The sequence below is a fragment of the Buteo buteo genome, chromosome 4 (assembly GCF_964188355.1).
Source record: "Buteo buteo chromosome 4, bButBut1.hap1.1, whole genome shotgun sequence".
NCBI classification, from domain to species: Eukaryota; Metazoa; Chordata; class Aves; order Accipitriformes; family Accipitridae; genus Buteo; species Buteo buteo.
The window spans coordinates 22,449,749-22,471,781 of record NC_134174.1 but is presented as its reverse complement, the minus strand read 5'-3'; the positions used below and the strand labels follow the sequence as shown (position 1 = coordinate 22,471,781).

Here is a 22,033-nt window from a genome sequence, read left to right as displayed (position 1 = left end):
TATTAGCATCTGAATGTCTTTAGAAATTCACGTTGAAAAGACCAGGCCAAGGGGCAGGAATTTTTAGTCTTGTGCTAGCACTCTGTCATGGCTACAGATTGCTGGTACATCACATCCCAGACATGCAGCATGAACAGACAAACGCCTCTCTACTATGATGTGACTGATAATACTTTGCAAGCATCATACATTTCCACTAATTGGATCCTATTACTACCTGGTGTGTAGGTCATTGCTCCTAATTAATTAAGGGCCAAGAAGGTACTTAGTAGGTTACAAGATGCAGATGAAGACAGATGTCTGCTTGGGAAATTAAAATATACCAGTTTGAGGATTTTATATAAAAACAGATCAACTATACAAATCTGATATCTAGCCCGATCCTCATAAACCTGGTGAAAATTAGAGAAATTAGATCTGCTTAAAGCTAATAAGATGTGATAGACATGTTCAAAGTTGTCTGCAAAAATACTTTCAGGCAGAAGGATTAGCATTAAGCATATTTTTACAAGGATTAGGGACAATATTTTACAGGGTAAACTAGCCCATAAAATTTTTCTTTTTTACTTGAGTCTATAGAAGGAATTCTCTCATGAAATACGCAACCTGAACAAAAACTCAGTCTTCAGCATTGCACTAATAGTTTGTTCTTTCCATATGCACCATACAGAAAATCAGAAGTGCTCCTGAAACAACTGAGCTATGCATTCTAGTTACTTGGAAATAAGACTATCCAAATAAATGCTTTAAAATATATATATATTAAACACTTTAATTCTGACTGTCCTTCAGTTGTTTGCAGAGGAATGCAGATTCTGCTTTCAGTGATGTCGTGCTTTGAGGCATGTTTCCTATTATCCATACACATCAGTGCTATAAACTTTATGTCTTAATGTACCCCTATAAATATTCAGCTTATTTGCTTTCAAACAGTTAAAAGTGTTTATGCATGGTGATCATGCTTGAAGACTTTCCTAGACATATATACTCTCCTGTAGAAAGTATGCAGGCTGTGTTTGAATTTAGACTTTATCTACTGTACAAGATTTCTAAATACATTGAGCGGCCACTGTAAATTCAAATTTGAAATATATATATACCGAAGTACCCCACATACAAAGCAAACACTGTAAAATATACTTGAATTAGACCTTTTAACCACATCAGTGGGTGCCATAAAAGAAACATTTAGCCTAAGAGCTCGGAAGATGCATGATGAAAGCTGCCCAGAAGAAGTCTTTGGAGGCTGCCTGAATAATTAGGGTTGTGGGATGAAACTGGTCATGCAAGGAGGAGGATTTACACTGCTCTCCATTCACCTCATATAATGTAGCTGGCCCTTATTGGCTCTACTAACTCATGTGTCCAAATGTGCTTACCAGTGAGGAAGAAAATGTTCCCACCAACTGCCAAGCAGCCTTGCAGTGGCCTCTCCATCCTACTACAAACACACAGAAGAAACTCATCTTGTTGCAACCAGAGTTCAACCGTGCTCTGCAGCAGCAGAGGCTACAACACTGGGGAGGAGGTGGCCTTGGTCTGGTCACTGGGACCATACCTGACATCTTGTGTCAGGTCTGTGGGAAGCCAGTAGTTTTGGTGGAGACCTCTTTTCCATTTGTTAGCATTGGCTGTTTCACAAGGCATACTTTTGTGTTTATTCAAACATCAAAACGAGATGGAGTCAAGAAATGGGGTCGCCATAGGCAGGACTGTGTGTGAGGCAAATGCGGTGCCCTACATGTCCTGTGGCTCCTCTGGTAAGAGAGTAGTAAGAGTTTGCATGGCTTTACTTGTGGGTTTGCATCTTTCGTCATGTTTTTTTTTTCATAGGGATGCCTTGGCAGCACTTATTTAAGCAGTAGGTTAAAGATGCACTGTGCTGCCAGAAGCGTGAAAAATGCCGCTCCTTTATGTGAGCATGGTTAGCCCGGTTCATCAATCAAGGACAGAGAGGGTTTAGAGTTACCAATTCTTAGGAAGAGTCAACTCTTAAGTGTTAGGAAACCGAAACCAGATGCTCTATTTACAGCACAAACAGTGCTTCCGCCCACACCCCCCTTTTTTTTTCTTTAAAGATATGTTTCTGAGTCTTGCAGTTGTTTTAGGTTAAAATACTATTTGAGAATGGTTTGACTGCAAGATCAGCAGGCAGATAAATAAATCCCCCAAACCATGGGTTGTTATTGGTAGGAGTGGAAGGGCTGGTCTGCTTGTCTGTCGCTAGTTACTTCCATGCATCTCAAATTGCACGCTCTGATCTTTAGGAGCACGACTTGTGGTTCTTGAAAGCCTTTAAGGAGACAGGAGGAAATTATAAATCTGGGACAAGTAATTATAGGGACAAATTCTGGGACTTCGGCCTATGGTTTTTTTCAGGGCAGAGAGGAAAAGACCATACATGTATGTGCACTTACTGGACAGCAGCATTTCCAAGTAAAAATTGCACCCTGCATAGGGGCGCCCTGTTCAATACTTAAAGGGAGCTTATAAGAAAGATGGAGAGAGGCTTTTTACCAGGGCCTGTAGTGACAGGACAAGGCACAATGGTTTTAAACTGAAAGAGGGTAGGTTTAGATTGGACATAAGAAAGAAGTTCTTTATGATGAGGGTAGTGAGACACTGGAACAGGTTGCCCAGAGCAGCTATGGATGCCCCATCACTGGAAGTTTTCATGGTCAGTTTGGATAAGGTTTTAAGCAACCTGATCTAGGAGAAGATGTCCCTGCCCATGGCAGGGGGATTGGACTAGATGATCTTCAAAGGTCCCTTCCAACACAAACCATTCTATGATTCTCTGCAAGTTTATGCATCACCTAAATCCTGCTAGAGCCTTCAGTGCCGGCCATAAACAGTTCCTGGCCTGGTTGGCAAGTTCAGCTGGAGTGGGTCCTGACCCACCTATGCAAATTGGCTGGTTTTATTCACATCTGTCCCACATGTGTTAGAGCTGCTCTGCGGAGATTGTAGCCTTGTGTTCAGCGTGGCTGAAGACTTGTAGTTTTGAAGGAAGGACCTCTGTTTTGGAGGGGTTAGGCAGGGACTGGTGTGAAATGGCAAGTAATATATTTTCATCACACGTTGTATCATGCTCCTTTTTTGAAATAAAGTGATCCTGGAGATTAAAATGTGTTGGACAGTTCTGAAGCTAGGAAAACACATTTTATGGCTGTGTTATGCATCCATAAAAAGGGGATTTTATAATGCTTTTGCTGACAGGCCCTTAAATAGACAGGCACAGGTAGGTGCTGCTGTCAGGTCTGTGCAAATTACTGGTTAACTGGCTATATAAATTTGGAGTGAAATATAATGAATAGAAACATAGAAGTGCACGCAGTGTCTGTCTAGGCAGATTGGATACGCGCAAGCCAGCACTGTTCTGTTAGAACCAGGGGCACTCATTCATTTAGATGGGCCTCACGTGTTTATTAAAGAAAGAAAAGAAAACAAACAAACAAACAAAAACAAACAAAAAACAAACAGGAAAAGGTAAACACAAATCAAAATGCTGCAATTCTGTTTTGTCTTTTCTTGCCTGCAGCAGCCGAAAGCCACAATGGATAAATAAGTGCAATCAAATGTGACTTGCTAACACACAGCCTGTTCTGTATTTGTTTGCGTCTCCAGTGCTTAACCCTTTATAATGTGTATGGTATTTATTTTAGCACGTTCAAATTCTTGCAAGCCCTCTTTCTTGTGGATTCTATTTCACTCATCTCCCCACTACCTTAAAAGCCTCTCGGAATATTTACCACGTGCCCTTTTTGCTACGCTTCTCTTCTGCTTCTCCAAGCTGTTTCTGCCCTGTCATGTGTCTCCCCATCTTCTCCCGGCTCCCTTCTCAGCTGCAAGAGTTACCTGTCTATAAGCAGAAGCAGACCCCCAAGTTTGTTGTTTCTGCTGTGCTGCTTCACCTGCACCATGTACCACTACCTCTTCTTGGCTCCTTGCAGCAGGACACCAGTTCACCCAGTACCGTCTATTCTGTGCATATGTTCCTTCCTCCTCCCCAAGCTGGAGTGAACATTGAGTATGTAAAACCAGCAGGTGCCATGAAGTTAAGTATGTCTCACTGTATTTTTCTTTTCTCTGAAAAAGCAGGAGGAAAAAAAAGAGGAGGAACAAGCAGTCAAGAAACAAAAGAGGTGTTTCCAGATAAGGCTTGAAAAGAGATGGGAAGTCAATGAGGCAGTATGTCTGAGCTCCCCAAAGAGATGGGAAGTCAATGAGGCAGTATGTCTGAGCTCCCCATCGAGGTCTGAAAATCACCTGAGATTCTTGTTCTTTTTTCCCCCCCTTTTTTTTTCCTTCTACCTCCTGCTTTGTCATCAGAGACTTTCCACAAGAGTATTCAAGCTGTAGTAGTAGCAGCAGCTGCAGGAGAGGAAAACTTGGAGGCTGTGCCTAAGAAGAAAAGAAAAGAAGAAGGTGGGGGGAGGAGGAGCTGTAAGAAGATGTGAAAAGATGTGTAAGGCAGGAAAAATAAAAGGGCTTTATAAAAACTGTCATGAACATTAATTTGAAGGGCAGAGAGAAAAATACCACACTTTAATCTCAGAGCAATCAAAATGAGCAACACCACTGTGGACATAAAAATGGTCCAAATGAAAGTTTAAAGAATTTGAAGAAAGACAAACCAGACAAACCCTTGCAATTTATCTCCAGCAGCAGAAGCCAGGAAAATTCTCCGTTCCTCAGCTATGTGTTTCTTGGCTCCCAACATTTCATAAACTTTCCGTTTCAAGGATTTTTCCCATCCTCCTCTGCCTCTCTCTCTTTGTGGCTTGCATTATCAGCTGCCTAAGTACAATATATATTGTAGTACTCCATTTAGTGCAGTTGACAGCTTCCCATTTTTGTAGAGCTGCTGTCCCACCTCTCAGAAGTTCTGGATAAATCGCTGGCACAGCCAGATAACTACATTAAAGTGAAGAACGCAGGAATCCATTAAACCCAAATGGGAACACAAAATCAGGAGAAACAAAGAATAAGAAGATAGCATGATGATGAGACAGGGAATCATACAGCAAACACCACTAAGTGAGAGGTAGAATTAGAGGGAAAGGATTTTGTTGCATGGGACTTCATGAATTACTCGCCATATTTGCATTTCATTGATTTATGGGTTAAAATTTATTTATCCCACTGATTGATAGGATAAATTTCATACAGCCTTATCATTGCAGCTTATACATGATTCTTCTATTAAGTTCTTTAACATTATAATGTAACAGGAAGAAAAAAATTATGGCTCTCCCTCCTGCCCAAATGCTGCTTAGCTTTGAAAGTCAGTGTGCTGTCCTGTACAGCCGTATCGCAGTTGGGAAACCCCTGGCTGTTTCCAGCTCTCCTCTTGCTATGCTCAGGTCAGCAAAGGGTATGTGCAGGTTCAAGCTGCAGCCGAAGCGGGCTGGTGCTGCCGCGAAAGGCTGCAGCTGCATTGGACATCCGGAGCGTGGTTTGGTGCTTCTGTTTTGAGGGGGAGGGTGAGATGGATTGCCTCCCTGTGACCCCTCGAGTCTCATTTGTGTAATCTGTAGGGAAAGGAAAGCTTCACACATGCTGGAAATGTCCTTTTGATTTGATTAGTTTGTGTGTGTGTGTGATTAATGGTTAATTACGAGGAAGAACTGGTTCTGGCAAGGAAGGAGCTGGAATAGTTTGTGTTTGTTTCCACATGGTCGTGCTCAGATTCCCCCACACTGGAAAAAAATCCGCCTCCTTTCTTGTTTCTTCCAGGGGAAGTCCAAAACCAGTCCTTGAAGATGACCTTAGGACTGAAAACAAGCAATTCGTTGTTGTGGTGTGGAGCTGGTGACACAGAGTCCTTTTACTATCAGTATAAATGCATTTTTTTCCTTGTGCTGTAATACTCTTACTAGCGTAGGGAAAGCCAGCAAATTAAAGCTATCCTAACTCCCTGGGTTTTCCCTCCCATGCTCCAGGCTCTCTCTCATTTTCTGCTGGTCCCTCAGATAAAAGAAAACAAAAAAGTTTTCCCAAGTTGTAGAAGGGGTAAAATAACCCAGGGCTCACACAGAGCTGGCAGACGGGCATGGGGCGGTCCCTGGCTTCTGCCGGGCTTCTGTGACCACCTTGCACAGCAGTTACTGCAGGGAACTCTCCCCCCTCGAAGCTCGGGCACCTCAGATGCTGTGACGGGTATTTACACTTACGGCCAAATTAGATTTGTCCATTTGCAGGATCAGGGAGCATAGAAGTGTCTTTAAGTGACTTCTGGAGTGTCTGGAGGGGCCCGTGGTCCTGTGCCAACTGCAGACTGATGCAGCTGAGTATTGGTCCATATGACATCACTGGGCTTAGCACTCAATGAGGTTCAGAAAAAAAAATAAAAACCTAAATTTTTGTTAGTTGGGAGACCTCGCGGTTTTAACAAAACCAGGAAGCAGGTCAAAGAGGAGATTCTGTGGGTTCCGATTCCTGCCGAGTCAGCTGCCTGCTATTAAACACGTCACTTGGCTGCTTTTCTTGCAGTTTGACTACATCTTTGTAAAACTGAGAAAGCAAGGCCTCATTTAAATGGGCACTTCATTTCTACTAAAAGAATGCAAAAAAGATGGAGGCATGAATGTAGAAGCCCAAACTGAAAGGGAGGCATGGTCCAGGAGGGCACGAATGCAGGCCTTCTCATGCAGCGTTTCTCTTCCCTGCGTGTGCTCCTCTGGATTGTGTATATGCAACCCTTTTATGTGAAGTGCTAATCTGAACACTTGTCTTCATAATAAAAATTACAATAATAAAAACTAGGATTTGAAGAGACCTTTCTGGCATAAGCTACCTGTGTCTCAGACTGGTTTATACTCCATAATTGCTGGTAGCTAATGCTGTGGAATGAGGTCTTTCCACAGAGGTTATTTCTATTGACTTTTTTTAAGCTACTTGGCACTGCGAACTCTTGAAGATACTTTCACTTAAGAGAATTTTTGTTTTGATTCCTAAGAGCAGCAAAAATCCACCTTGGACTATGACAGAATCCATGGTATAAAAGATTTTCAAAATCAAAATGCTGCCAAGTCTGGCTGTAATAAACCAGGGAATTCATTAAAGTTCAGCTTTGTGTAGCATGGCTCTGCTTCTAAGAGTGCATATAAATTTGCAAAGTGCTACTCTTCTTTTTTGTTTACCTGCTGATGTTGCAGAGACAGCACATTATTGGAAATTCTTGAGTGCAATCGCAAAATACATAAGTATGCATTTTCTGAGTCTCATTACCTGTTGTTAATGCTCTTTTGAGTGACTCCTAGTTGAAAAATTAAGACTCACGTTGTTCCCTCTTGCTCTGAATTTGGATCTGGATCAGAATATTAAATACTTTGGAGTTCAAGTGTGCACGGATGAAAGGTTTTGATTCAGACTACTAATAGTGTTATTAATTTAGCTTGAAGCTAATGACATAATTATTAATGTGAACTCTGAATTTGCTAGCTGTTTGCCTCGCTTAAACTTTTGACTCAACCCTGCCAATTTTGCACAAAGTTCATGAGAGTCCTTGGTGTGGAGATGCTGGGGTGCTGGTGAATACAGGACCTGCTGTGAAAAGCAGTTGTGGTCCTCAGCTATTAATTCAACTGCAATGCCTGGAGAAACCTTTTCCATGTTGGGACAGGAAAACATTTCTATTTGGGTTGCTGGCCTGTTTGTATGTGGCAATACTGTTTCACTGGAGTTGCCAGAGATATTAGAGCTGGATGAAATCTCCTCTTTAATCCCCTCCCTGCCCCCTTGGAGATTGTGAGGCACAAGGAAGGTTTGGTGATCTTTGGTAAATAACTGGGGGTACAGATTCTCAAAATTCATTTTCAGCCTTTGTGGGAAGCTTGATGGGGATGACCTTGTCAGTAAAGGTCAAGAGAAGTCCTTAAAATTCTCTTTGGGTGGCCTTGCTCATGCAACACTGCTTCATCCTTTCAAACACGTCCCTTTGCCCTTGAGCTCCCAGCTAGCCAGGCTGTGGGATGCCTCAGTGTCCTCTTGGGTTAACGGGCTTTCTTAGGGAGTGAGTTATCTGAGCTCTTTTTGCTGCTGATACCTCAGATCTTCTGAAAGATGAGAGTCTCCAGAGTAATGAAAGGATCTTCTTGCCTCTGCCCCTTTCCCAGGGGAAACGTCCAGCACACGCTTTCCTCTCCCGTGCACTGCTGGCCTCTGCTGATGGTGCAGGTGCGAGAGATTTACTCCTCTTTGGGCCCCAGAGTACAGCTCATTCTTGCCAGATGAAACCATGGTATATGTGTATTGGGTTTGCATAGCAAGGTTTCGGTAGCAGGGGGGCTACCAGGGTAGCTTCTGTGAGAAGCTGCTAGAAGCTTCCCCTATGTCCAACAGAGCCAATGCCAGCTGGCTCTAAGACAGACCCACTGCTGGCCAAGGCCGAGCCAGTCAGTGACAGTGGTAGCGCCTCTGGGAGAACAGATTTAAGAAGGGGGAAAAAAACCTGCACAACAGAAACTGCAGTGAGAGAGAGGAGTGAGAATATGTGAGAGAAACAGCCCTGCAGACCCCCCGGTCAGTGCAGAAGGAGGGGGAGGAGGTGCTCCAGGCGCTGGAGCAGATATTCCCCTGCAGCCCGTGATGAAGACCCTGGTGAGGCAGGCTGTCCTCCTGCCACCCAGGGAGGTCCATGGTGGAGCAGATCTCCACCTGCAGCCCGGGGAGGACCCCACGCTGGAGCAGGTGGCTGCACCCAAAGAAGGCTGTGACTCCATGGGAAAGCCCCCGCTGGAGCAGGCTCCTAGCCAGACCTGTGGATCCGTGGAGACAGAAGAGCCCACGCTGGAGCAGGTTTGCTGACAGGACTTGTGACCCCATGGGGGACCCATGCTGGAGCAGTTCATGAAGAACTGCAGCCTCTGGGAAGGACTCACGTTAGAGAAGTTCACGGAGGACTGTTTCCTGTGGGAGGGACCCCACACTGGTGGAGCAGGGGAGGAGTTTGAGGAGTCCTCCCCCTGAAGAGGAAGGAGCAGCAGAGACTACGTGTGATGAAATGACCGCAACCCCCATTCCCTGTCCCCCTGTGCCGCTTGCGGGGAGGAAGTAGAGAATTTGGGAGTGAACTTGAGCCCAGGAAGAAGGGAGGAGTGGGGGGAAGGTGTTTTAAGATTTGGTTTTATTTCTCCTTACCCTACTCTGATTTGTTTGGCAATAAATTAAATTAATTTCCCCAAGTTGAGTCTGTTTTGCCCGTGACAGTAATTGGTGAGTGATCTCTCCCTGTCCTTATCTCAACCCACGAGCCTTATGAAAGCAACCAAAACCTTTGTTTTCCACATCAGGAGTAGAATCAGTAATATAAGTACTTGTCTATTTTTTGCCACTTTTCCAGCATTTTGACCAGATGGAATGGTTTGTTCCATATGAAGACGCCCTGTATCTTAGCATATTGTGTTTTGAGGAGCAGTGAAAGAGAAGGAAAATGGCTCCTTCTATGTTTGAGCAGTACAGGCTATCACAACTTTTAATGAAATGGATATTGGTTTTTCGTTCTCTACAAAGTGACCTCCTGCAGCTCGCTGACCCACAGGTCCCATCTGCTAACAGAAGTCACAACTAAAGGGTTGGACACCCGTCACAGCGATCACTATTCTCAGTGGTTCTACTAAACCAATTTTGGACCTATGCCATAGTCTACAAAAGAAGTTGTTGTTCTCTTTCCAAAGCCTTTCCAGCATGTTGCCGTGCTCTTAGGAAACAGGTTTGAATCCTGCAGTGTTTTTCCAGGTGATTCCTTCTCTGAATGAGCGAGCTCCATCATTCATTTGGTTTAGGAAATAGTAATAAAAGTTGTAGCTGTGGAGGAGAGTGCTCACGTTTACCTCCAGTTCTCACAGAAGTAGAAACTTTGAAATCCAAACTGAAAATCTGCTCATCCCGTGCCTCACACCCATTCTCCAGTTTCTGTTCTGAATTCCTTTGAGCTTAAAAATGAAAGCTGAATTCTTTTGGACTTGCGAAAAACCTATCAGAAGCTAAAAGCAAAGTTACTCAAAATGAGGGAGAAGAGAAATTGCTTTTCATTCCTCTTGCCCAAATATCTACGCCATTTGGGTGCATTCTTTGGATTTTTACCTTTTTTATGTTGCAATTTTGGGGTCTTTTAAACAATTTTTTTCCAATTTTAGGGTCTTTTAGATCTTTCGGGGTCTCTCTGATTAGGGGAAAGTTTGTAGGGAGAACCGCAGTTCTCTGCATCGCTTATTGTTAAAGCATATCAGTATCTGCCTCTCTTGACAGAAGCATTTGTCTTTAAACACAGAATTTCAAGTAACAAAACTTTGTCTGGATGAGATGAGGTAACAGAGTTTAATTCGGTATATATGTACGGTTTGTGAAGAACAACTCTGCGAAAACACCACAGAAGCTAAACTGGTGAGATTATTCCTTCAGTGAAGACTTTCTTGCCCATCGTTTTGGGGAATAATAGTTGTTATAGTTCTCAGTTATTCCAATTTCAGGCAAAATTTGGTATTCTTTCACTTCAGCTGAAATTAATGTTAGAAATTAAGTAACATAAAGCTAAAGTTATATTGAAGGCTAAAGAAAAGTGACTGGGGATGGCTGAAAAATTGAAGGTTCCCAAATACAGGTACAGCAGAGGATTGTGCAGTGAAGGAGGAAAGCACCTGCCACATCCATGTCAGCATGTTGCTAGTGCTAATTCTTAAGGGTATTTATAATAGTGTGAAATCAATTTGAAATTCATGTTGTGCTTGTAGATTATAGATGCTCTTTTTTTCTGCATGTCTTTTGAAGAATTGACTGTTACTTAAGGTTATTGGTCTTGCTTGAGTAGAAAGACATAAAGTTATGGGTACTTAAATTAAAATTGATCTAGCAGTAGGGCAGATGTCTGGTAGCTGTGTCATTCCAACGCAGTGACACTTTATGGCAGTTCCCCTGTATGAAGTGTTCTCCTGGGTGCTCTATGTTTTCTGCACATAACTTCTAGAGTTTCATATTTCTTGTAAGTGGCAAGACACTTTTTTTCAGTGGGTTTCTTTTGAAGTGCTTGCTGCCATCCCGCTTTCCTTGTCACCTGTCAAGTCTCTGGGAGACTGGGAAGGGGCTGTATGTTATCCACACTTTCTTTTTAATTAACATGCATGTTTTTATAATAAATCTTTTCTGCTTTGGGAGTGTGTTTATTATTACTGCTATCCCTCTAGGATACTCATTGAAATCATGTTCAGTTGTCTGTAAGGTGTATGAATCAGAAAAGGAGTATGTTTTGAGATGGGTGAAGGGATAGGGAAGGCAATGATGAAAAAGGGAGGAATCCAAAAAGGAAATTACTTTGCAATTCAGGTAATCTTGATGGGACAGTGATAAAGGTGATTCTAATGATATCGTGGGGTGTGGGGAGCAAGAGGCAGGGTGGAGACAAGACAGAGGAAAATATGATGCTCTGTTGGGCTTCTTTTATCCTGAGTTGCTAAGGGCTGAAAACTAAGTGCAGACTGAGGTCAGAGGGTGTACATCCGCTCTCAGGACCAGGGCATGACTTTGAGTAAGCCACACAGGCCCACGTGTATTTAAAGTATGAGATTAAGCCATTGGAAATACAGTTGTCATGCTGAACATCTCGAATTCCATGCTCCAGCCTGGGCTTCTTACTCTTTTTCTTTTGGTTTTCTGTGGCTTGTTTATTTAAAACAGGAGTTTTTCACAGGAGGAAACTGTCCCTTGATACATTTCCATAGCACCTAACTCAGTAGGGCATCTGTGTTAATAGCAGCCCTGTCTTTCTTACCACATCAGCTGGTTATAGGAGGATTCCACCACCTGCTACTTCCCAATTAAGTTAAGATCAGGTGAGAATGAGCTGTGGTTATAGTGCATCTCATTTCATTTTGTTTGCTTTTTTCTTTCCTTAAGCCTGGTATTTGAGAAGTGCACGGGAATTTAGTTCTGGATCTTTTCCGTAGTGTATTTGATTTTTGTTTACTCTTTGCTTTGAAGGGGTGGCAGGAAATGAAACTAACAGGTACAGAGAATGAAGAACTGTTACATTGCATGGAGGTCTGAGATAATCTAACAGTGTTTGGCATGAGACCAGGGTGACGGAGTGTAAATGAGAAAAAAAAGGGGGAAAAAAGGCAAAATGAATGGGGAATGCATGTAGTTCTGAATAATTTAAGTCAAAAATTTGATAAGTAAACAAGGCAGAAAATAGTAGGGAGGAAGCATTACCCATTTTTGTACGGAGAGATTAATTACTCCTGGTAAGAGTCTGGTTTAGAGGTGCAAAATGTATTTTTACTTAAATCCTGGCTCTGGCATGAACCAGGAAGACTCTTTGTTCCGCCTGTGAAATGAAGGCAGGTGTATTGCAAGTGCAGCCTCTGTGTCCTGGGTGCCACAAATGGACAAAATGGTTTTTTAATCCACTGAAATAAATGGACATGGAGGTGAACCAAGTACAGAAATTAAGGTACAATAACTTGTAAGCTGGGATCAAAGCTTGTTTGGAAAATTGAGGTCCTTGGAAGTGGGAAGACAAGAAGAGTTTCTGACAAATAATATGAGAATTCTTCTGGGTTCCTTAGAGCAGGTCTGAGGTTGTTGTAGAGAAGTCCAAGACTTCATTATGTTGCAAGGCAGGTGCTGAAGTCTGTATGTCTGAAGAATGGGTTATGATTCTTAACCTTTTCTTGGTCACTGTCATATGAGGTAAACCTGTCATTAGAAAGTCAGGCTTGTGCTGTCAGTATGTACTGTCGCTTCTTTGACCTCATTTTACAGTTAGCTACTCAGTTTGTACATAAGAGCTTTAGCAAAACAAGATTGAAGTTAGCCTTTTATTTTGTCTTCATTACTATCCTGAGTTACATTTAGAAGGGTTTTGGTTTTTTAGAAGTTAGAATCACTCTGCTTTCAGAAAAGCTGTTCTCACCATTGCACACGTGTTTTCTCCATACAGGAGCAAAATGCAGTCAATACTAGAGGGCAGGAGTTGTCTTTCTGCATTGCTGGCAATGCCAGGGTGGTTTGGGGACCTGGCAGATGGCTTGTGCTCACAACAAGAGTCCTTCCCTCACAGCTCAAACTTTTCCAGCCCAGTTGTTGATGTTTAACCTTAGTTACCCAGTATAAATGATGATTCAGGCAATTCTCTTTCACACCACACCACAGTCTATTGCTACCAAAACAGAAGTTATAGCTGACACAGGAGCATGGTTCCTTTATTATTATTTTTATTATTTTTCTTTTATTTTTTTCAGTTCCTCGTTTTGGCATTCTATGCTGTTTTCCTCCTGCTACAAGGCTTTTGCCTGTTAGATTACTTTGTTAAATGTTTCTCTTGTTAAATGATCTCTTGGATCATATTTGTTTTTCAGTACTTCCTCCAAACAGTATTTATCTTTTCCCCCTAATATCAGTGTGTCCAAGCATGCCACCTTCTGTTTTCTGCTCTCAGAACTAAACACTTGCAGAAAACATTGACAAAATGTTCTGTGCTTAGGAAGCCAGTTGGGACTTGCCTCCTTATTTAACTCTTAAGGTTAAAATTAGACCCCTTCTTACAAGTTTCAGGAGGTCTTTCTCTAATTCCAAACAGCTAGGTGATCTGCTTGGGAAGTAAAAATTCTGGAAAAAAAAAAAAACAAAACAGTAACAGAATCTTAATTCCATAAAACTCTAAGACAGATTTGTTCTTAAGACAGATTTGAAACTATTAAGTTGCAGTGCTCTAGTGAATTGAAGTGTTGGGTTGTAATGCATACCAGCAGTCAAAGGCTCTACCGTCTTCCAGCTTTACATTGAAGAAGGATTCGTGTAATGCCTTCTTGAAAAGCATTGGTAGCCAGATCCAGACTTGTAGTCAATGGAAGGTTTTTTTCCTTCTGGGGAAAGTCCTGCAACACCAAATGTCTCAAACACTTTTATGTAAATTCTGCCCCCCCCCCCCCCCCCCCCCATTAAGGAGGAGCCACTCAAAACACTGGGATCCTCCAGCTTATTTTTAAAATTTCGGCAGTAAATAATTCACACAGTATGAAGCTGTCTGGAGAAGCGCTACCGCTTCTTGGTGCTCTGTGTTGTTTCAATTGTCTGTTGTTCTCATTGTGCTTTAGCACAGGATTGATTATCTAATTGGTTATATGATAATCATTTAGACATATGACCTTGTTTAATCCTTCCCCAACATACTAAATTGCTAGGCAATTAACAGGATTTGAGGCTTTCCATAATCTTCATAATGTCTACACATGCATAAGGATAAGTGTATTTGTGTCTGAAATCATGAAAGAAAAAAACCTTCATGTTGCTGAATTTTGTGTAAATTTTATTTTTCAGTACGTTTCATGTTCTTCTTTTCTTTCCCTTTTTAGGTATTACATAGAAATGGCTTTATGGATCTGGACACTGAGTGTTTTGAGCTGTTTTTGCATCACCTTATCCAGAAATGAGGAACTGAAATCTTTTCGGAGTACTACAGAGCTAAATCATCTAACAGTGGATAATGACACTGGGATAATCTATTTGGGAGTGGTAAATGCTCTGTATCAACTTACAGAAAACTTGGATGTAATAAGGTCTGTAGAAACAGGTCCAAGAAAGGACAACAAAAAGTGCACACCTCCCATTGATGAAAATCAATGTAAAGAGGCGGTACTGACTGACAATTACAACAAATTATTGTTGCTGAACAAGGCGGATAAAACAATTGTGGTGTGTGGAAGCCTTTTTAAGGGAATCTGTGCCATCAGAGATCTAGAAGACATTAGCAATGAGAAGTATTATGTAGACAGTAGCGGAGAAAAGTCCTTTGTAGCAAGCAATGATGAGAGTGTATCAACTGTGGGATTGATCACTTCCTTGAATAATGACCGAGTGCTGTTTGTTGGGAAAGGGAATGGACCAAATGATAATGGGATAATAATCAGCACTCGGCAGCTCTACGAAAGGGATGGGAAAGACATTTTTGAAATGTATACAGACTCAGCAGCTGTTAAATCAGCTTATCACTCATCAAGCACACAACAATTTGTGGCAGTCTTTGAGGATAAAAACTATGTTTATTTTATTTTTAATCAGCAAGAGAAACAGCCCGTCAATAACCGCACACTGATTGCACGTCTGTGCAAAGATGATGCCCATTATTATTCCTACTTTGAAATGGACTTTGGTTGCAAAGATGATGATGGTGCCTATGACCACTGTCATTCTGCTTATGTCACTATCCCGGGAGAAGAGCTGGCTGAGAGCATGGCTCAGCAGAGACAAACTATGGGTGCTCTCTCAGATGACAAAGTTCTTCTTGCACTCTTCAGCAAAGTAAACAAAGATAACGGCTCTCTAAAATCTGCCATGTGTGTGTTTTCCTTGCGGCACATCAATGAAAAGATGGAAAAAAACCGGAATGATTGCTACACCAAAAAGAATACCAGCTCATTTTACAAACTTTTTGCAGCAGAAAACCCGTGTGCATCACATGGACTGGTAATATCAGTATCAGTTTTAGAATCTGTGTTAGAATTAGTGGAAAATACACAACTGCATGTTTTGAGGTGGCTTTGAGCTAAACTATAATGAGATCAGATGACTGAAAACTCAATAGCTGGATTCACCATAGAAATGGAATGTGGCTGGGGGGTCACAGAACATGTCAAGCAAGAAGTGGCAAGATAGTAATACTTTTGAGTCTTTTAAAAAAGATCTTATGTCTTCTGAAAGATAAATATTGGTATTATGAATGCATTTGTTTTAAAGGGTTCCTTCTGGTATGGAAATTACTGAGTCAAATGCAGTGATTTGTTACGTGTATGATCAGCTTCCAGATGATCACTGTAGACAGTTCTGGTCTCAACCAACATATTTATAATGTTTTTAAATGGTATTAAGAATCTTGTAGGTGATATCTAGAGTTCAGTGTTGTTTCTCACTTGGATTTGAATTTTCAGATAACTAGAAATATGCATGTTTCTTATATTCAGGTGGTGTTCATGTTTTGCTCAGGCTCAAAATACTTCCACAGCATGATGGACATCTTCTTTTTATGGCTTTTCATTACCTTGGCTATACGGTTTTTGGAGAGCACTGTTACTTACACCCCTCCAGATACTGTTCTTCAATTTACGACTATGTCTCAGAGAGGCAGTTTTCAGCATCTCTGTTGACTTTATGATGTTTTTGCCCACACCACCCTATTCCCAAGCCCTACTTGTGCATGCTGTTTGTTACTGCAGCCAACGCTAAACTGGGCTGAGGAATTGACTCATCTTAAAAAAAACTCAGCCAGCTTTTAGGAGGATGTCTTAATTCCCCAACCTGAGCAAGGTACACACTTGCATAAGCAGCTGTTTGAGCACAGCTTAAGAAGTGGTGTGCTACAGTCCAGGAGTAGGAGTGAACAGCTGAAGAGATGGGGCATGGGAATACCTTATGTTGGTATTGACCCATAATCCTTCATCTCATGAAACCACAGCCCTCTCCCACACAGTAGGTCACTAGCACTGATAAAAAGCCAAAAGAACACTTTTTGCTTCCAAACACCAGTCTTACTTGCTGCAGTACCCTGCATCTGAGGTGAGCATCAAACACAGAAATTCTGAATGTGACAACTGGAGCGGCCGTGGCTTCTGGCAAAAAGAAGGTGTGGATGTCAGATCAGAAAGACAGTCTTGTTACCAAATATAGCAGGAAAGGCAAGGTGCGAATGAACTTCCTTCTGGTGGAACTCCCTGCAGCTCAGGATTAAAGTGTAGTGAGGAGGGAATGTGTTGAAGTTCACGAGATGGTTGCCAGTGGGTTGCTTTTCTATGGATAGCAGCAAATTAAGAAACAAAACAGCATTAAAAAAACAGCCTTCAACACAAAATTGGTCAACCCAGTCTATATGACATGTTCATTTTAATTAAACAAGCGGGTTACTTTTTAGACTGTGCTGCTATAATGAAATAGAAACAGAAAATTTTATCTCCCCATGTCTCCTGGAAAGTGAAAGCATTGAAGCAGTTTGCAATTAGCAGGCTGTTTTCTGATTGCTGCCTGTTGGCTGGGGGAAAATGGCCAGACAATCCATTTCTCTCTTTCCACTCTTCTATGTCTGAGGGATATCATACTGTCTGGTAATAGGGTTGCACTTCATTCTTAACTAGAAATTATTGATCTGCATGTTTAACATCTCTCTGTATTGCTATTCCTTATTAGAATGCAAGCAAAAATTTCCCCTGTGGCTCTGAACACTTGCCATACCTTTTGGGAAGTAAGAATGGTGTTATAGAGAAGCCAGTACTGCAAAAAGAAGGGATGAATCTCACGGCCGTCACTGTGGCTGTGGAGAATGGACATACTGTGGCCTTTCTGGGAACATCGGATGGTAAAATTCTTAAGGTAACAAACTGGACTTAAAAGACTGGAAGGTGTTTAAAAGGTTGTGAACTGTAGTGATAGCATACTTCTACTCTAAAAGTAAATGAGATTTATAAGATAGCATACCAGCAGCAAATTCTCTTGGTATTTTTAATTTCAAAGAAAAGCCACATTATTTCTGATGTACCTCAGCTATCCGATACACAGATTGAATTAGCATCACCTGAATTACACTTTTCCTGAAGGATTAGATACCTACTGAGAGCCCTATATAAACAGCCTTAGGTAATCTAACAGCTGCTCTAGCCTTATCTCTATTCAAGCCTATACTAGTTTAAGAGCAACTTTTCATTTTGTAATTACTCTGGCCATTCAGTGAATAGATGTGGCAATACCAAGCCCAAGCTGGAGCTCTGCTAAATTCTGATTGTGTGGTGTGGGGCTCAAGCGTTCACATGTTTGTGGTGTTAAAATGTCAAGACTGCAACGCCAAACGCCATGTTTTGCTTGAAGGGGAGTGATGGCCATGTGCCATTACGTGGTTTGAAGTTTGAAGCTGAAACTGTTGGTTACCATAAGGGAAGATAACAAATTTGAACACCTTCAAGTGCAATGGCTCTGAGTTGAGAATTTTAATTTTACAGCACTAATATAAATCAGTATTTACAAAAAGATACAAATACTAGCTATTGTGAGCAGTGAGCAATTTTTTTCATTACTTTTATGGTTTACTTGCTGCTTTTGATGCCATATACTTCAAACTGAAATGTTTTCCCTCATGTGAATTTGTGAACTTGAGTAAACACAGGATTTTCATTAATCATAGAATCATAGAATCATTTAGGTTGGAAAAGACCTTTAAGATCATTGAGTCCAACCATAAACCTAACACTGCCAAATCCCACCAAACAATATCCCAAAGTGCCACATCTATACGTCTTTTAAATATCTCCAGGGATGATGACTCAACCACTTCCCTGGGCAGCCTGTTCTGGTGCTTGACAACCCTTTCAGTGAAGAAATTTTTCCTAATATGCAATCTAAATGTCCCCTGGCGCAAGTTGAGGCCGTTTCTTCTCATCTTATCACTTGCTACTTGGGAAAAGAGACCAGCACCCACCTCACTACAACCTCCTTTCAGGTAGTTGTAGAGAGCGATAAGGTCTCCCCTCAGCTTCCTCTTCTCCAGGCTAAACAACCCCAGTTCTCTCAGCCGCTCATAAGTCTTGTCTAGACCTTTCACGAGCTTCGTTGCCCTTCTTTGGATGCGCAGCACCTCAATGTCTTTCTTGTAGTGGGGGGCCCAAAACACAGTACTCGAGGTGCGGCCTCACCAGTGCTGAGCACAAAGGGATGATTGCTTCCCTGCTCCTGCTGGCCACACTATTTCTGATACAAGCCAGAATGCTATTGGCCTTCTTGGCCACCTGGGCACACTGCTGGCTCATATTCAGCTGACTGTCAACCAACACCCCCAGGTCCTTTTCTGCCAGACAGCTTTCCAGCCACTCTTCCCCAAGCCTGTAGCGTTGCATGGGGTTATTGTGACCCAAGTGCAGGACCTGGCACTTGGCCTTGTTGAACCTCATACAGTTGGCCTCGTCCCATTGATCCAGCCTGTCCAGATCCCTCTGTAGAGCCTTCCTACCCTCAAGTAGATCAACACTCCTGCCCAACTTGTTTGCAAGCTTACTGTGAATGCACTCAATCCCCTCATCCAGATCATTGATAAAGACTTTAAACAGAACTGGCCCAAATACTGAGCCCTGGGGAACACCACTTGTGACCAGCCACCAACTGGATTTAACTCCATTCACCACAACTTTTCGGGCCCGACCATACAGACAGTTTTTTACCCAGCGAAGAGTATGCCCGTCCAAGCCATGAGCCGCCAGTTTTTCAGGAGAACGCTGTGAGAAATGATGTCAAAGGCTTTACTAAAGTCTAGGTCATCCACAACAACATCCACAGCCTTTCCCTCATCCACTAAGCAGCTCACCTTGTTATAGAACGATATCAGGTTAGTCAAGCAGGACCTGCCTTTCATAAACCCATGCTGACTGAGCCTGATCACCTGGTTGTCCTGTATGTGCCACGTGATGGCACTCAAGATGATCTGCTTCATAACCTTCCCCGGAACCGAGCACAGACTGACTGGCCTGTAGTTCCCCAGATCCGCCTTCTGGCCCTTCTTGTAGATGGACATCACAAGCGCTAACCTCCAGTCAACTAGGACCTCCCCAGTTATCCAGGATTGCTGGTGAATGATGGAAAGTGACTTGGTGAGCACTTCCACCAGCTCCCTCAGTACCCTTGGGTGGATCCCCTCTGGCCCCATAGACTTGGGTATGTCTAAGTGGTGTAGCAGGTCACTAACCATTTCCTCTTGGATTATGGGGGCTTCATTCTGCTCCATGTCCCTGTCTTCCAGCTCAGGGGGCTGGGTACCCCAAGAACAACTGGTCTTTCTATTAAAGACTGAGGCAAAGGCAGCATTAAGTACCTCAGCCTTTTCCTCATCCTTTGTCACTATGTTTCCCCTCCACATCCAGTAAAGGATGGAGATTCTCCTTAGCCCTCCTTTTGTTGCTAATATATTTATAGAAACATTTTTTATTGTCTTTTATGGCAGTAGCCAGATATAATGATTTTTGGGAAAAAAAGCAACATTAACCATCTTTCTTTCTTCCATGAAATAGGTGTTCCTGTCATCCACTGCAACCGAGTACAGCTCTCTTACTATTGAACTAAACAAACCCATAAAGAATGACCTGGTCCTTGACCAAACACAAGAAAATCTGTACGTGATGACCACAGACAAGGTAATGTGTCCTGCTTGTGTTAAGGACCAGGTCCACTTTCACTTTCTCTGCAACTTTACCTGAGACTTGTACGTTTCTCAGTTGTTCCTGGAAGTGGTCCTGGAAGTGGCCTCATTTGGTGGGGCTCCCCCTGGCCCTGTGTCTGGGGAGACCTTTCTCAAGTCTAAGCTGATGCATTTGATTGTTGTGACTTGGAGAACGTTATATCCGTGGTGCTTAGTGATTGGGAATGGGAAGTGAGTTCACCTCTAAAGCTCTCTTACACAGTCTTGCGAGAAGGATGAAGTTGAAATGTTTGGCACCAGCACACCACGGGGTCAGGCAGCCCTAGCACTCGGTGTGGTGTCCGTGGGGTACCAGTGGATGCTCTAGCTGCCATCAGTCCTTTTCAAGAGTACTTCAGGATTTAGGATGCTGGCGGCTGACATAATAGCATTCACACATCCGTAAAGCTGCCAGGAGTTTTTGTGGGTCTTGCTGTCAAAAACTGAGCAGCAATGGAGAGAATTACAACTTTGGGATACGCTTTTGTTCAAGCGTCTGCTACAGCCAAGCGAGTGCAGTAGGAAAGGTTGGACTTTGCTACAGAAGGCACAGGCAATCTCTTCTAGGTTCCCCTTCTCTGTGCTGGCAGGTGAGGCACAATGGAGGTTTGTAAAGAAAGGAGGAAAAAAAAACAAGTAGGAGATGAGAAGGATACTAGATTTCTCCTTCACCTCCAGCTGTAACCCTCTTCTGACACTTCTCTTTGTGGTGGCTGGAGCTGCCAGCCTCAGATGCGTGGTTCAGCAGCTCTCCAAAACAGGGTGAGTGACAGGCTGCGACCATCTGCAGCACTGACAGTGACACGGAATAGGACATGGGAAATGCTCCAGCAGCAGTAGCATAGGGAGAATGAGGGGGTCTGTGAAAGGAGAGTATTTGGGGAAAACATTGCGAGAAGAATGTTCTCTGTCTGTTTTATAAAAGGATTAATATAAATTCCTGCTGCGGGAATGTTATATTCTAGCTGAACGTTTTCAGGCTAGAAGCCACATTGGAAAAAGTGCCAGATAAGTGACTGATAAAGCATTTAAAAATATGACAGTGTGTGAGAGAGGTTACTTTTTTTTTTTTTTTTTTTTTTTTTTTTTTTTTTTTGAGTAGTTGATGCTTCTCATTTGGCTTCTGTTCAGATTTGGAACAGAACTCCAAATTTCAACGTTGTCCACAAAAGCCTGGGTGGCCTGGCACCCTGTTTGACAAGCTGGCATGTTGCTGAAAAGCCCTGAGGTCCCCACCAGGCTATGGCGTGAGCTGCTGAGCAGCATAAGGGAATGGCAGCAACTTTGAAAGACGAGTTTTTTGGTGACAGTCTGCTTGAACTGGTAGAATTTAGGAAGGCCACAGACAAATTTTTCAGAGAAAATTTGCAAAAAAAAAAATCCATCTCTACAAAACATTTAAATTTAGAAAGCGGCAAATTTCTGCCAAAGAAAGGATTTCAGTTTAATCTTTTCCAAGTAGCTCTTATAGACACTGCAGTTTCTGAATAATTCGAATAATAGTTTTCTTTTACAAAACCTGTTCAGCTTAAATATGAATAACTAAAGTCGGGAGCTCTATAATGGCATTACATTACTGTCATCTCCAGGAGTTAATTACAATGAGCAGTCCCACCCACTTTTAGAAGCAGATAGGCAGGAGGAGAATGGAGGCCTTTGGAGCTAGGAGAAACAAAACGACCTAAGCAAGGGGAGAAGAATAAATGCTGAAATGTGCACTTCTGGGTTAAGCATGGCTGGGAGTTGTGGGAATAGACACATCAGAATCCTACCCTGGGAGTTAAAAAGGTTTAAAGTTATTATAAATAAGGTAAACAGTAAAGGGCAGGC

At 42.4% G+C, this 22,033-nt stretch overlaps 1 protein-coding gene across 5 annotated transcripts in view; it reads left to right on the top strand.

Annotated features, from left to right (window-relative positions):
* Positions 1-22,033, top strand: part of PLXNB2 (plexin B2) — a 261,372-nt gene that overhangs the window by 163,686 nt on the left and 75,653 nt on the right. For all 5 annotated transcript variants that reach the window (XM_075024963.1, XM_075024965.1, XM_075024964.1 and 2 more), the window contains 3 exons: positions 14,355-15,465; positions 17,176-17,358; positions 20,037-20,159. In XM_075024963.1, the coding sequence (XP_074881064.1) occupies positions 14,355-15,465; positions 17,176-17,358; positions 20,037-20,159 (1,417 nt within the window). The remainder of the gene's footprint in view (positions 1-14,354; positions 15,466-17,175; positions 17,359-20,036; positions 20,160-22,033) is intronic.